The sequence below is a fragment of the Corythoichthys intestinalis genome, chromosome 1, assembly GCF_030265065.1.
Source record: "Corythoichthys intestinalis isolate RoL2023-P3 chromosome 1, ASM3026506v1, whole genome shotgun sequence".
Classification (NCBI taxonomy): domain Eukaryota; kingdom Metazoa; phylum Chordata; class Actinopteri; order Syngnathiformes; family Syngnathidae; genus Corythoichthys; species Corythoichthys intestinalis.
Genome location: NC_080395.1, coordinates 23,099,392 through 23,113,127, shown reverse-complemented (window position 1 = coordinate 23,113,127; position 13,736 = coordinate 23,099,392). Strand labels below are relative to the sequence as shown.

The following is a 13,736-nucleotide window of genomic DNA, read 5'->3' as shown; positions in this document are numbered from 1 at the left end:
CGACATACGATCACTTCGACACACGATCTTTTCGACATCCGACGTAAAATTTGAGACGCTATTTGTTTCTACATCGGACGGCATGCTCGAAATACGACGACATGACAGCGCCACAGATTGACACACGGTGGATTTTCTTGTGAGAGAAATCAAAGCAGATTCCAAAAAGGTTGGTACAGGTGGTGAAACAAGGGAAAAGGTGCCGTTTACCATTGAAATGAAGATGGAAATTATAGAAAAATATGAGCTTGGGGTACGCATCTGTGAAGTGGCTCAACAATACAGCCGTAGAATGTCTACAATCTCCATGGTCCTCCTCCGACCTCCGTTTGCCAGTCTTTATAAGTTAAGGTGACAATTGTTATTGTGGTAATATCGCCAAAGAAATCACCAGCTTCGTCAGGTTTTTATCATTTATTTCAGAACTTGTACAACACAACACGCCTACCGTCCGCCAGAGTTGACGGCGTTCTCAACAAAACATTAAAAGTGAAAGTAAACTCTCAACTGCACCGCTTCCTCTCTCTGTCACGTTAGCGACGCGGTGCATTCAGGTACAGTCCGCCACATTAGAACCAGATTCGTTACATTATTACAGGAAATATTGTTATTACTATTTTATGATTCCGGTTTTTATTATTTATTTGTTTTGCTATGTGTAATTGTCATTTGTAATAGTACCAGCAGTATTTATCAAGGTTTAGTTTAGGTTTTCAGGCTGTGGAACGAATTCATGGAATTATAATGTATTCTTATGGGAAAATCCTGCTCGACATACAACCATTTCGGCTTACAAACACGGTGCTGGAACGAATTAACTCCATATATAGAGGTACCACTGAATTTTGTTTCAAATGAATGTTGCTTTACAGCACACAAATGGATTGGGTTTTTGCTTGCATTTTTGATTATTTCTGAGAAAAGAGTTATTTACAGGTACATGCTGACTTTTTGTCGAGAGTTGACCCTTAGTAACACTAAAGTGGAGTGAATTAAAGTTAATCATGGGATGTTGGTCAGAAAAAAAAAACAAAGAAGAGAAGTACTCAGAGAGAACAGACCACCGCCTAAGCAGCCAAATTCAAAGCATTATCATATTTCTGACCTCTGCGACCGATCTTGCAAATTTGAGTTGATTAGGCTAATCTTACCAAGTGACCTTTGACCTCATTACCCCAAAATTTAATCCTATTTTGCATTTCATTTTACAAACATATCCTGCAAGTTTGATAATCACCCCTTTATACTTTCGCCAGTTATTTAAATACAAACAGACATATATAGGACCGAAAACGTAGCCTCCGCATTCTGTAAATTTCACCAACTAGTTTAGGTAAAAAAACGATACCCACTTTGCTACAACGAAGCTGCTATGATAGCATGCTGCTAGTTCATTAGGCAAACAGTGATCCCTTATTTTTCGCCCCACTCCCTCCGATAATCGAAATCCGCAAAGTAGAGGTGTAGCTTATTTACATAATTTTTTTTTTTTTTTTTTGGTGTTCAATGTATTTATTCTAGGGCTGTCAAACGATCAAAAATTTTAACCGAGTTAATTACAGCTTAAAAATTAATTAATCATAATTAATTGTAATTAGTCGCAATACAAACCATCTATAAAATATGCCATATTTTTCTGTAAATTATTGTTGGAATGGAAAGATAAGACATAAGACGGATATATACATTCAACATAAGGTACATAAGTACTGTATTTGTTTATTGTAACAATAAATCAGCAAGATGGCATAAACATTATTAACATTTTGTTAAAGTGACCCATGGATAGAAAGACTTGTAGTTCTTAAAAGATAAATGTGAGTACAAGTTATAGAAATTTTATATTAAAACCCCTCCTAATGTTTTCGTTTTAATAAAAATTGTAAAATTTTCAATCAAAAAATAAACTAGTAGCCCGCCATTGTTGATGTCAATAATTACACAATGCTCATGGGTGCTTAAACCCATAAAATCAGTCGAACCCAAGCGCCAGAAGAGGGCAACAAAACTCCCAAAAACACAAGTAACAAATTGGCATTGAGCTGTGCTGTCATTTTAATCTGTTTGAGCGGGGCGTGTGCGTTAATTGCGTCAAATATTTTAACGTGATTAATTTTAAAAATTATTTACCGCCCGTAACGCGATAATTTTGACACCCCTAATTTATTCAGATTTAGCATTGGAAATAGATACATATAAGACCTTCCCCTTTTTTCTCCCCCAAAGCATAATTCTTTATTAAATTCTTCATTTAGTGAGTCCTTTCAAATTAACTCATGCTGCTTAGAACAGCACACAACACAATGAGTTGCCATAGCGACTACAGCCAATGTTTAAAAAGCTAAATGAGGTGTCGGCCTTTGAAAGGTCTGGCCACTTCAAAGCAGCTACCTTGTCACTCATCGTTTACTTTAACCAGCTGCAGCTGCTTGTTGAGAAAGAAACGCTTCAAGAGGGAGAGTGATGACATGTATACACCCAACAGTTTTTTTTTTTTTTTTTTTTAAAAACGAGGATTCTGCCCTAATACGTCGGGAAAAAAATAATTGCGTCCACACCTGCACGTTTGTAAAAAAAAAAAAAAAAAAAACCTTCCACAGCCAACTGCTTTCATTCATTTTTAAGTACATTTATAACAATAAAAATAATGGTCCATAATACCAATTCTTCAATAAGAAGCACAGCAATAGTTTGTGAAAAATAAATGGAAGCAAAAAAGCGCGTGTTTAATTTACTCCAAATGTAAACATTCGTTTCATGTGTGACGTGAGGACAAAGTTTGTCGCAGTCAGTGACGTTTCCAGTTAAATCTTTGGTTATCACTGTCCACATGATGGCGCCACAAACGCAGAATTCGCACTTCTTCACTTTCCACGTCGTTCTTAAGAACCCTGGTTTAAAAGTGCGTGCGCGTGTGGATGACAGGCCAAACCGTAGAAAAATATGTTCTTTCTGTCAAATGCCCTGCTACGTGTGGACATGGCCTGAGAGGCCGTGCATGAACGGATGGGACATCTTTAAAAAATCCTTTTTTTTTTTTTTAAATTGAAAAAATCTGCGATGGACTGAGGGCCCAATGTTCGAAGCGCGAATTAGCGAGGGATCACTTTATGAGGATTTTATTGCCTTAGAAAGCTTAGTCCCTTACTTGGTGCCATTACAGAAGACTAGCTTAAAGTTAGCCATGGGTGTTTTGACAGATTTAAATAGAATGGACATACACAGTGTGGTAGGACAGAGCTGCTTTGCTAGGGCAAGCACTGACAGCCGTTAGCCACAACTTATTAAGAGAATTATAATTGGACTTGGAAGTTTATTTTTACTTCTTAACAATTGTAGCGAGTTGGTTTTTAAATTGAGGTGATTTTGGGGTTTCGGACTGGCTGTGAACACACTAGCAAGACTTTAACCATCTTTGGCTGGCATTTAAAACATGAGGATGTTATATACTGTATGAATGAGGAGGAAGCCTCATAGTGTGTTGATGAGGTCCATTTGTTTAATAAGGAGCTTGTTGATTTCCATATCTTTCTCTGGTAGTTCCAGTAATTCTGCAATGTACACTTACATCTTGACTGTACAGTCCAATCCAGTGTGGTACTCCCAATCTATTGACAAGGACGGTCAGGAAAGCCTGGTGGTAGGCATCGGTGATGCTTACTAGGTCCGAATCATTATCTATGCACATATGCATGGCATTATACCAGCTTATGTTGCCTGACACCACCTTGTAACTGCGACTTTTGTATTCAATGTTGTCAGGGAGAGGGTGGCGGGATGAGTGGGTGGGCGGTTTGGATGTATCTGAGACCAGAAATGGAAAATTTAATTTGAATTTATTTCAATGAGGAAAAAAATCAAGGACAGGTACCGCTGTTTTGTTGACTTACCTTGTGCTTTTTGGCAAACAAAGCCATAACCCTGCTCACTACACTTCTCGTCATACCACTTTCCTGTAAGGTGCACATTGTGGTTATTGGACAGCACTGTACACAGTGGTTCATCAGCAAATCCGGTGAGCAATTCATCCTCCTGAAGTTGCATCAGAGCATATAAATAGATTACACTCTTCACGTATCTCCTGTAATTAAATGGGTATCACTGCATGAGGCGATCTTACATTGAGGTAGCTCTTTGGTTCAATAGGAGACCAGTTGGTGTAGCTGACAGTCCTCCCGTTTGTCCACTTCATGGTGTCTTGATTCCAAAGACCAATCCACACGCCGACAGAGATCCCCTGAAGCAGCATGGTGATGTACGCTGTGTAAAAAAGATGCACAATGAAATGAACAAACAAGAAGATGCAATTTCAGGAGAAATTGCATGAGGATTCTCTGCTCTCCTCAGTGGTCACTTCCTGTAGATTATCGGTCACTTCCTATTAATCTTGGGGCATTTTTGGGTCACTTCCTTGTTGATTCATTGGCTGCTATTGAGGCGCTAGATGTGGAATTTTTGTGAACTGCAGCGAATGAACAAATGTTCAGGGTCACTTTGCACATTTTGGGCCATTCCCAGATGACTTCCTGTAGATTTGTTGTTTTTTTTCAGGTCACTTCCTGTTGATATTGGGTCATATTTTCCCCAGTGGAAATGAATGAGGCCATTTGAACTAAATAGGCATGTTTTTGTCAAATTTGAAACAAATTTGTTGGGCGGAAAAAAAAACAATTGTGCCGTGATTTCCTTGATTTATTCAATTTTTTGTGTATATGTTTTTCTTATTCCTCATAAATCAGACTTTGCACACAATAATCACTAATGATCTAACTATAAACAACCAACATTACATTTTGTGCATGGATAGTTGTAAATGAAAATAAACATTAAATGAGACCAACTAAAGGCACCTTGTTCAATCTCATCTTCTATAGCCACGAGTGAGCCTTGAAATGAGGAGCAGATGGAGCGGGCGTCGTTCCAGCTCTTTCCCTCCTTTGGATTGTCAGGGAGGTGAAGCAGGAGACACTACAAATGCACACAATGGGAAATGTCTCATTTGCATGCTGTCGCCTTTCAGAGATGGAGAAGCACACCAAGGAACAAAGACAAAGTTTCCACTTCATTACCTTCAACTCGGTAAACAATTCATGCAGAACCTGCTGCTCTATTAATTTCCTCACATGAACAATCACAACATTTGATTATTCAGTGCGAACAAATATTAATGAAATTTAAACATGAAATGTACACTAAGTGCTTTATGATACTATTAACAGTACATGTGTTTTTTTTTTTTTTAAATAGATTTGATTTGAACCCTTTCAGGGACAGTGGTCACGACAATGGACTTAAGGGTGTAACGGTACATGTAATAGTATTGAACCGTTTCGGTACGTGGTAGTCAGTTCGGAACGGACGCGTACCAAACGAGTTTCTGACATAATATAACCCTTACTTTTCGAGGCTCTGAGTCGATCGGGTTACAGTTTCTTTGTGTAGATTATATTTACTCCGTTTTCTCTACTATAATGAGGACCAACACGGTAGGACAGTCCAGAAACGTCAACGGCTCGACAACGTGGCCGCCGCGAGAACACAGTGAAACGCGGGTGTTAGAGTCAGTCAGCCAATGCACACCAGTTGCAGTGCGGCCACGTGTTAGATGCGTCCCAGAAGCGGCTCAACGCGACGCACATGAAAAGAACGGCAGAGTTTATTATTTGACGCGAGACGCGGCCCTCCTGCGTCAATACTACTAGCTAGGATCGGGCCGGAAGTTACTCGTGTAATAATACGGTGGATCCAGTCGATTTTCAATCTTCAATGCAATCGTAACCTACTTTTTGAGTCCATCAGATCTCTTGAGTGGTAGATCGGGGCACAGTTGACTTGTCTTTGTTGATTTACTGCTGTCTTCTCTGCTATAATAATAACCAACACGGCCCCGTGTTCAATACAAAACCATCCTACCACAACAAAACAAGTAGGAACTCATATTCACATAGGAACTAAAGTCATACAACATAAAATACACAATATAAATGAATACTACATCACATTTGTAAAATACAAACACATAATAAAATAAATAATAGCCCATTTAAATAAAATAAATAGAAATGAGCTAAAACACCTGTAATTAAATGATAAGAATAATACACAGATCCTGCTTACACAATTAAATTTATTAATTTCTGTGTGGCGCTTTAACTTGAGAAAATCCACCAAAAAAGCTTTTGAAAACCGTTCATAAGAAAAAACAATTCATTGAGGCATTTCAATTGTAAAATACATGTTCAAATCTTTGTCATTGGGATTGCTTTTCTCTTTAGCACAGGACTTCTTTTTTCTTCTTTCTTTCAGAAAGAAAGCTGACCAATATGCGGGGTCTGAAAGGCAAATTGTTGTTGGATTATTATCTTTACATACCCGCTACTTTTTGAGCAGAATTCCAATTTTGTATAGGCTACTGTTCTTATTGTTGAAAGCACAAAAGTGTGTAATAAACAACTAGCACATTTATATTTTGCATTTTGTTTTTTTTACTGTACCGAAAATGAACCGAACCGTGACCTCAAAACCGAGGTACGTACCGAACCGAGATTTTTGTGTACCGTTACACCCCTACTGATGGCTTATTTTTAACAGGTATTTTTTTTAAAATTATTTTTATTTAGTACTATTTACATAATTATTTTGAATTAATTTTTTTTTAGCTATTTTTTTAAATTGCCCATTGCAAAATACCGGCAGGCAAAATACTAAGGGGCCATTTACATGGTGATGATGCGATGTGTTGCGGAATTGCCTCACCTTTATATGGTGATAGCGAAAACGGAAGGTGAAGACGCAAACTTTTGTTTCCGGGCTCCAAAGTGGAAGGATTCGCTTTAGGGGCTTGTTCTACAACCAAACTGTCGCGCCGTTGACGTCAGCACTCGCACACGTCAATTTGGGCGTGCGCAGCGCTGCTACTAAACATTAAAAACAGCAAACATGGCGGAATGTCTGCTTTAATTTACCGTTTTCATATTATTTTTAATCTCAACATGTTTAATGTTTGCATTTTTGTGCCATCATTTAGGGCAAAAGAAAAATGCCATTGCTTGGAGTGGGCAGGTATGTTGTCTTCCGGGCTGAGGAGTTTGATGGTGTCAATGAAGTTGATAACTTACAGTCGCCTTGTAAATCTGCACTGCTTCTAGGGCTTGGCATGAATACTACATCGTTTTCTCACGGAATTGCGACATCGTTCGAATGGAGATGGAACCATATAAATGCAAACATGAAATTTGTCGTATTCTCGGAGCGTCGCCATGTAAACATCCCCTGCAGTACTTCTCAAATAGTGGGGCGCAGAGCGATGCCAGGGGTGGCGCGTGTGACCTCGAGGAACATGCTTTTTTTTTTTTTTTTTTTTTTTTGCCGTACTAGAATAAAGTGTACTTGCACATCCACTCAGTGGGTGGCAGTGGCGCTCTCATTTTCAAAGTGCGAGCAGTATTTTTGAAGTAAGCAAGAGCACACGGAAGAGACTCTTGAAGAGCTGGAGAGCTGCGCGCAGTTTTCCAGCCGGACTCATGCAGCGACCCACTGTCTTCTCCGGTTCTCACGTGTCCGCCCGAGAAGTGCCATTTTCGGCTTGGGATCGTCACGACGACTGCCCTCACCTACGTTTCTCCTTCGGCCGCCGAGAATGCGCTTTTTTCGGGCCGTTTGCCTTTTGGCTTTGACAATTAATACAGTGGTAGATGAGGAAACACCACTGTTTACTATGTCTAAAAATGATTATAGCGGACAGCAGGAAGCCAAATCAATTAAGACGCCACTTAAAGATATTAGACCCCAATCTCATTGATAAGCCGCTTGGTTGTTTTTCAGCGAAAACGTGCCGAATATTGCCAACAATCGTCCCGCTTTGTCAGTGTCGGTGCAAAATAACCCCACACCATTGCAAACTGGAGGTGAACTGCAAGCAGCGAAAATAAAAACTGTCCTTCTGTCCAAAGACACCTTTTTTTTCCCTCTTCTATTCAGTTTTTTTTCCCGTCAACTTTTTTTGGCATATTGTCCTCATGAGTTCATGTTTCTAGTCAATTTGAATTTGTTATTATTTACTGATTTTATTTTTCAGTATCAAATGGTCAAAAATTTACCTTGAGTGTATTTTTACAGTTTGGATGTGACTTTTTTTTTTTTTTCAATTCAGGCAAATTGATGCGTTTAAGTGTTTTCTGTTACAAACAAAACAATGTTAATAAAGTTATACTTTATAAGTTGATCTGTTATTTTCTCTAATAGAAAAAAAAGGATACAATGTGAGGCAGAGGTGTACTTATAATAGTAATATTATAGACATATGATACTATTTACAGTGACGGCAGAGTTTGGGGGGGGCGCGAAACATTTACGTCTTCCTTGGGGGGGCGTAGGGCTGGGCGATATGGCCTTAAACATGTATCACGATAAATTGAGCAGATTTATCTCGATAACGATAAATGACGATAAATTCGCCCAAGCGGACTGTTATATAATTTGAAAATCTGAATCAATGCATGAAATACAGATTAACTATTTCTTGTTGATTTATTTACCAGCATTCAATTTGATATACTGTATTTAACAATTGTACATGCAGTCTAAACATTAAATTTATAAAAATTAGGGCTGTCAAAATTATCGCGTTAACTGGCGTTAATTAATTTTTTTAATTAATCACGTTAAAATATTTGACGCAATTAACGCACTTGCCCAGCTCAGACATATTTAAATGTCACTAGAGTGAAAGGCCCACCTGTTAATTGTGTTTTGCGGAGTTTTGCTGCCCTCTGCTGGCGTTTGGGTGCGACTGATTTTATAGTGTAAGTAATTATTGCCATCAACAATGGCGGGCTACTAGTTTATTTTTTGATTGAAAATTTAACAAATTTTATTAAAACGAAAATATTAAGAGGGGTTTTAATATAAAATTTCTATAACTGATTTAGAACTGATTTATTGTTATAATAAACAAATACAGTCCTTATGTACCGCATGTTGAAAATATATATCCATCTTGCGTCTTATCTTTCCATTCCAACAATAATTTAGAGAAAAATATGGCATATTATATAGATGGTTTGAATTGCGATTAATTACGATTAATTAATTTTTAAGCTGTAATTAACTCGATTAAAAATTTTAATCGTTTGACAGCCCTAATAAAAATGTATTGTAAGCAATAAGAATTCAAGTATGAACATTTATAACAGCGTGTATGACTTGAACAATGTACATTGTCAAAATCAATATGCCTGTGCAAACATGTAATTGTAACACAAATGACTTGCAGCTTGAACAGTACACTTCAAAAAGACAACTTATTGTTAATGGCTGCTGTGATATAATTATTAAATACAAGTGTTTACTTTATGGTTTAAGGGTTTTTTTCCCCCCCAGTGCATTTTTTCATAAATGCACGCACAATAAAAATAGCTGGGGCCATTTCTCGGTCATTATAAGTTTCGCCGTTGGATTGTACTTTATGCAGAATTCTTTACCATCACAAAAGCTATCAGAGGAATCACACACACAGACAGATACAAAATAACGCCACATAGTAATTGCTAGATGCAGTCCGTGCCCAATCCACTCATTAAGTTCAGCCGTTTCGACCAGGTTAGAGCCTCTATCCGACTCCATAACGTTCATTTGTAGCGTTAGCCGCTAGCTAGCGTTAGCCTGGCTACCAGTAGAAAGCACTGAAAGCACCATCTCCGGAAATCGTGAGAACAAAGGAGGACAGCGGGTGAAAGCCCGTCTGGATGCCACCAAGAGTCTACTAAATGTCGGTTGAAAGTTTGGTGAACCTCCCTTAAGCCACACTCCATCACGTTTTGCTTGTAGCGTTAGCTGCTAGCGTTAGCTTACCGGGCTATTGTTTGATTGGCTTCCTGATGATCACGTGACTCCCTATGTAAGCACATTCACTGCTTTCTTAAAGGGGAATGAACATAGACGAACAACACAGAATCAAAGCGGGATGAAAAGACTATTTTCTTGTTTTATTAATTTACCGAATTTACCGACATGGTCAAAATTACGTCGGTCATCGTTAAGAATTTCGGTGACGGTAAATTTTCGGTTTACCGCCCTGCTCTAGGGGGGCGTAGCAGAAAATAATTGAGAAACTGTTGTATTAGGGCAGTCCCTAATACAACAGTTGGATGTCAAATGGAGGCCGCAAAATATTGTCCCATGGGCCACAATTGGCCCCTTGGACTCAAGTTTAAGAGCCTTGCACTATATGAATGTAATAAAAAATCTGAATTATTATATAGATTTTACAATACCTTATGTCCAAAGTACAGCCATTTATCTGGACAGCCTCCGATGTAGTGAGGCTCTCTTGGAGTCTCCACCACAGAGATGGTCTTTCTCTTACAAACGTATCCATGAAGATTGGTGCATTCACTGGCCGACCACTTCCCTGCATTAAGCAAAGACGCTATTCAATTAACTCATGTACCTATGTCTTTCACTAGTACATGTGTCAGCAGCAGCTGTGTGATTACCTGTTGATGAGTTCATGGTGACACAAAACCCAGTTTTTCTACTCTTGTGGCTGTCATGACCATCTGCCCAGTTGTGAAAGTCCACCTCGGTCTTATCGCTCCATCTGCCAACAAGACAAAACCTTAATTCAATATTTGAAACTCATGTCAAGTACTTCAATGAAATGCAGTGTACAGGAAACGATAGCAGTATGAATATTTTTTTAGTTTATATGTTTATATAAGTCTATATGAAAGAATTTTGTTGAAATTTTAAGAACGTGAAGGAAAATAACTTTTTCGGATTATAGGTCGCAGTTTTTTTCATAGTTTGGCTGGGGGTGCGACATACTCTGGAGCGACTTATGTGTGAAATTATATACACATTATTGTATCATTTCACATGTTATTTTGGTGGTTTTTTTTTGAGTGACACTGATGGTTTGGTAAACTTGTTAACATGTTTTTTATGCTTTAGGTATCAGGTCGGCCTGGAATTTTTTGCCCCGATTTTACCTCTAGCACGCCTTGTGCATAGATCAGTTACCTTTCTCGATCAGGAAATTGTCCTTTTGTTGTGTACAGGCAGAAATAACTCAGTTGGGGGAGCGTTAGACTGAAAATCTAAAGGTCCTCGGGTCGATCCCAAGTTTTGGCACTGAGACAGAGTTGATCTGTTATCAGTTTCAAGGTCTATTCCAAGTTTTGGCATTGGACAGGGTTAATCTGAGATGAACTCGAATGAGAGCTTGAGTGGATTCTTTTATCCTTATTATCACAGTTAATTTTCTCGATCGGGAAATTGTCCATTGCTCCATGTGTAGGCTGAAATAGCTCAGTTGGGAGAGCGTTAGACTGAAGGATCGATCCTGAGATTTGGCATTGGGACAGAGTTAATATATCATCTTTGTAACGTGTTTTGAGGTTGATCCCGAGTTTCAGCACTGGACAGCACTGTTATCTGACATGACAAATTCGAAGGAGTAGTCGAGTGGATTGCTTCACCCTAATTATTGAATGTTACCTTTGTCCATCTGGAAAATGTCACTTTTGTCTTGGTAGGCCAAAATAGCTCATTTGGGCAAGCATCAGACTGAAGTGCTAAATGTCCTCTGATTAATCCTGAGGGACAGAGTTAATCTGTTATCTTTGGAATCAATTTTGAAGTTCGATCCCGAATTTTGGCTTTGGAATAGAGTTAATTTGTTATCTAAGATGACAAATTCGAAGGAGTGCTTGAGTCGAGTATTTGATCCTTATTATCACGGTTTATTTTCTCGATCGGGAAATTGTCCTTTTCTCCATGTACAGGCCGAAATAGCTCAGTTGGGAGAGCATTAGACTGAAGATCTGAAAGTCATTGGATTGATCCCGAGTTTCTGCATTGGAGCACATTTCATCAGTTTCGAGGTCGATCCAGAGTTTCAGCACTGGACAGGGTGTATCTGTTATCTGACATGACAAACTCGAAGGAGTGCTTGAGATGAATCTTTGCTACTTAGTATCACGGATAATTTTCTCGATCGGGAAATTGTCCTTTTCTCCATGTGTAGGCCGAAATAGCTCAGTTGGGAGAGCGCTAGACTGAAGATCTAAAGGTCCTCTGATCGATCCCGAGTTTCGTCATTGGGAAGGAGTTGATCTGTTATCAGTTTCAAGGTCGATCCCAAGTTTTGGCATTGGAAAGGGTTAATCTGTTATCTGAGATGACAAACTCGAAGGACTGCTTGAGTGGATGATTTGCTCCTTGGTATCAGAGTTACCTTTCTCGATCGGGAAATTGTCCTTTTCTCCATGTATAGGCAGAAATAGCTCAGTTGGGAGAGCGTTAGACTAAAGATCTAAAGGTCCTTGGATCGATCCCGAGTTTAGGCATTGGGACGGAGTTGATCTGTTATCAGTTTCAAGGTCGATCCCGAGTTTCGGCATTGGGACGGAGTTGATCTGTTATCAGTTTCAAGGTCGATCCCGAGTTTCGGCATTGGACAGGGTTAATCTGTTGTCTGAGATGACAAACCCGAAGGAGTGATTGAGTGGATAATTTGCTCCTTAGTATCACAGTTACCTTTCTCGATCGGGAAATTGTCCTTCTGTTTTGTATAGGCTGAAATAGCTCAGTTGGGAGAGCGTTAGATTAAAGATCAAAAGGTCCTCGGGTCGATCCCGAGTTTCGGCATTGAAGCACAGTTAATCTGTTAACAGTTTCGAGGTCGATCCAGAGTTTCAGCACTGGACAGGGTTAATCGGTTGTCTGAGATGACAAACTCAAAGGAGTGCTTGAGTGGATAATTTGGTACTTAGTATCACAGTTATCTTTCTCGATCGGGAAATTGTCCTTTTGGTCTGTATCAGCCGAAATAGCTCAGCTGGGAGAGCGTTAGACTGAAGATCTAAAGGTCCTCGGATCGATCCCGAGTTTCGGCATTGGGGCAGAGTTGATCTGTTATCGTTAGTATGAGTTTAGAAGATCAATCCTGAGTTTCGGCATTGGGACGGAATTGATCTGTTATCAGTTTCAAGGTCGATCCCGAGTTTTGGCATTGGACAGGGTTAATCTGTTGTCTGAGATGACAAACTCGAAGGAGTGTTTGAGTGGATAATTTGCTCCTTAGTATCACAGTTACCTTTCTCGATCGGGAAATTGTCCGTCTGTTTTGTATAGGCCGAAATAGCTCAGTTGGGAGAGCGTTAGACTGGAGATCTAAATGTCCTCGGATCGATCCCGAGTTTCAGCATTGGGGCAGAGTTGATCTGTTATCAGTTTCAAGATCGATCCCGAGTTTCGGCATTGGGACGGAGTGGATCTGTTATCAGTTTCAAGGTCCATCCCGAGTTTTGGCATTGGACAGGGTTAATCTGTTGTCTGAGATGACAAACTCGAACGAGTGCTTGAGTGGATAATTTGCTCCTTAGTATCACGGTTACCTTTCTCGATCGGGAAATTGTCCTTCTGTTTTGTATAGGCCGAAATAGCTCAGTTGGGAGAGCGTTAGACTGAAGATCTAAAGGTCCTCGGATCGATCCCGAGTATCGGCATTGGGGCTGAGTAACTCTGTTATCGTTAGTATGAATTTCAAAGATCGATCCCGACTTTCGGCATTGTGACGGAGTTTATCTGTTATCAGTTTCAAGGTCGATCTCGAGTTTAGACATTGGAACGGAGTTAATCTGTTATCAGTTTCGAGGTCGATCCAGAGTTTCAGCACTGGACAGGGTTAATCTGTTATCTGAGATGACACACTCGAAGGAGTGCTTGAGTTG

At 39.4% G+C, this 13,736-nt stretch overlaps 1 protein-coding gene and 5 non-coding genes across 7 annotated transcripts in view; 5 read left to right on the top strand and 1 right to left on the bottom strand.

Moving 5' to 3' along the window:
- Positions 1 to 13,736, bottom strand: part of pla2r1 (phospholipase A2 receptor 1) — a 69,867-nt gene that overhangs the window by 11,650 nt on the left and 44,481 nt on the right. For both annotated transcript variants that reach the window (XM_057847757.1, XM_057847766.1), the window contains exons 19-24: positions 10,497 to 10,600; positions 10,275 to 10,411; positions 4,851 to 4,968; positions 4,121 to 4,260; positions 3,891 to 4,032; positions 3,569 to 3,804 (exon numbers count right to left, since the gene is read on the bottom strand). In XM_057847757.1, coding sequence (XP_057703740.1) covers positions 3,569 to 3,804; positions 3,891 to 4,032; positions 4,121 to 4,260; positions 4,851 to 4,968; positions 10,275 to 10,411; positions 10,497 to 10,600 — 877 coding nt within the window. The remainder of the gene's footprint in view (positions 1 to 3,568; positions 3,805 to 3,890; positions 4,033 to 4,120; positions 4,261 to 4,850; positions 4,969 to 10,274; positions 10,412 to 10,496; positions 10,601 to 13,736) is intronic.
- On the top strand, positions 12,278 to 12,350 carry trnaf-aaa (transfer RNA phenylalanine (anticodon AAA)). Its single transcript has one exon. It is a non-coding gene; the product is annotated as a tRNA-Phe (tRNA).
- On the top strand, positions 12,579 to 12,651 carry trnaf-aaa (transfer RNA phenylalanine (anticodon AAA)). Its single transcript has one exon. It is a non-coding gene; the product is annotated as a tRNA-Phe (tRNA).
- On the top strand, positions 12,827 to 12,899 carry trnaf-gaa (transfer RNA phenylalanine (anticodon GAA)). Its single transcript has one exon. It is a non-coding gene; the product is annotated as a tRNA-Phe (tRNA).
- trnas-gga (transfer RNA serine (anticodon GGA)) lies at positions 13,138 to 13,210 on the top strand. The gene has a single exon. It is a non-coding gene; the product is annotated as a tRNA-Ser (tRNA).
- Positions 13,439 to 13,511, top strand: trnaf-gaa (transfer RNA phenylalanine (anticodon GAA)). Its single transcript has one exon. It is a non-coding gene; the product is annotated as a tRNA-Phe (tRNA).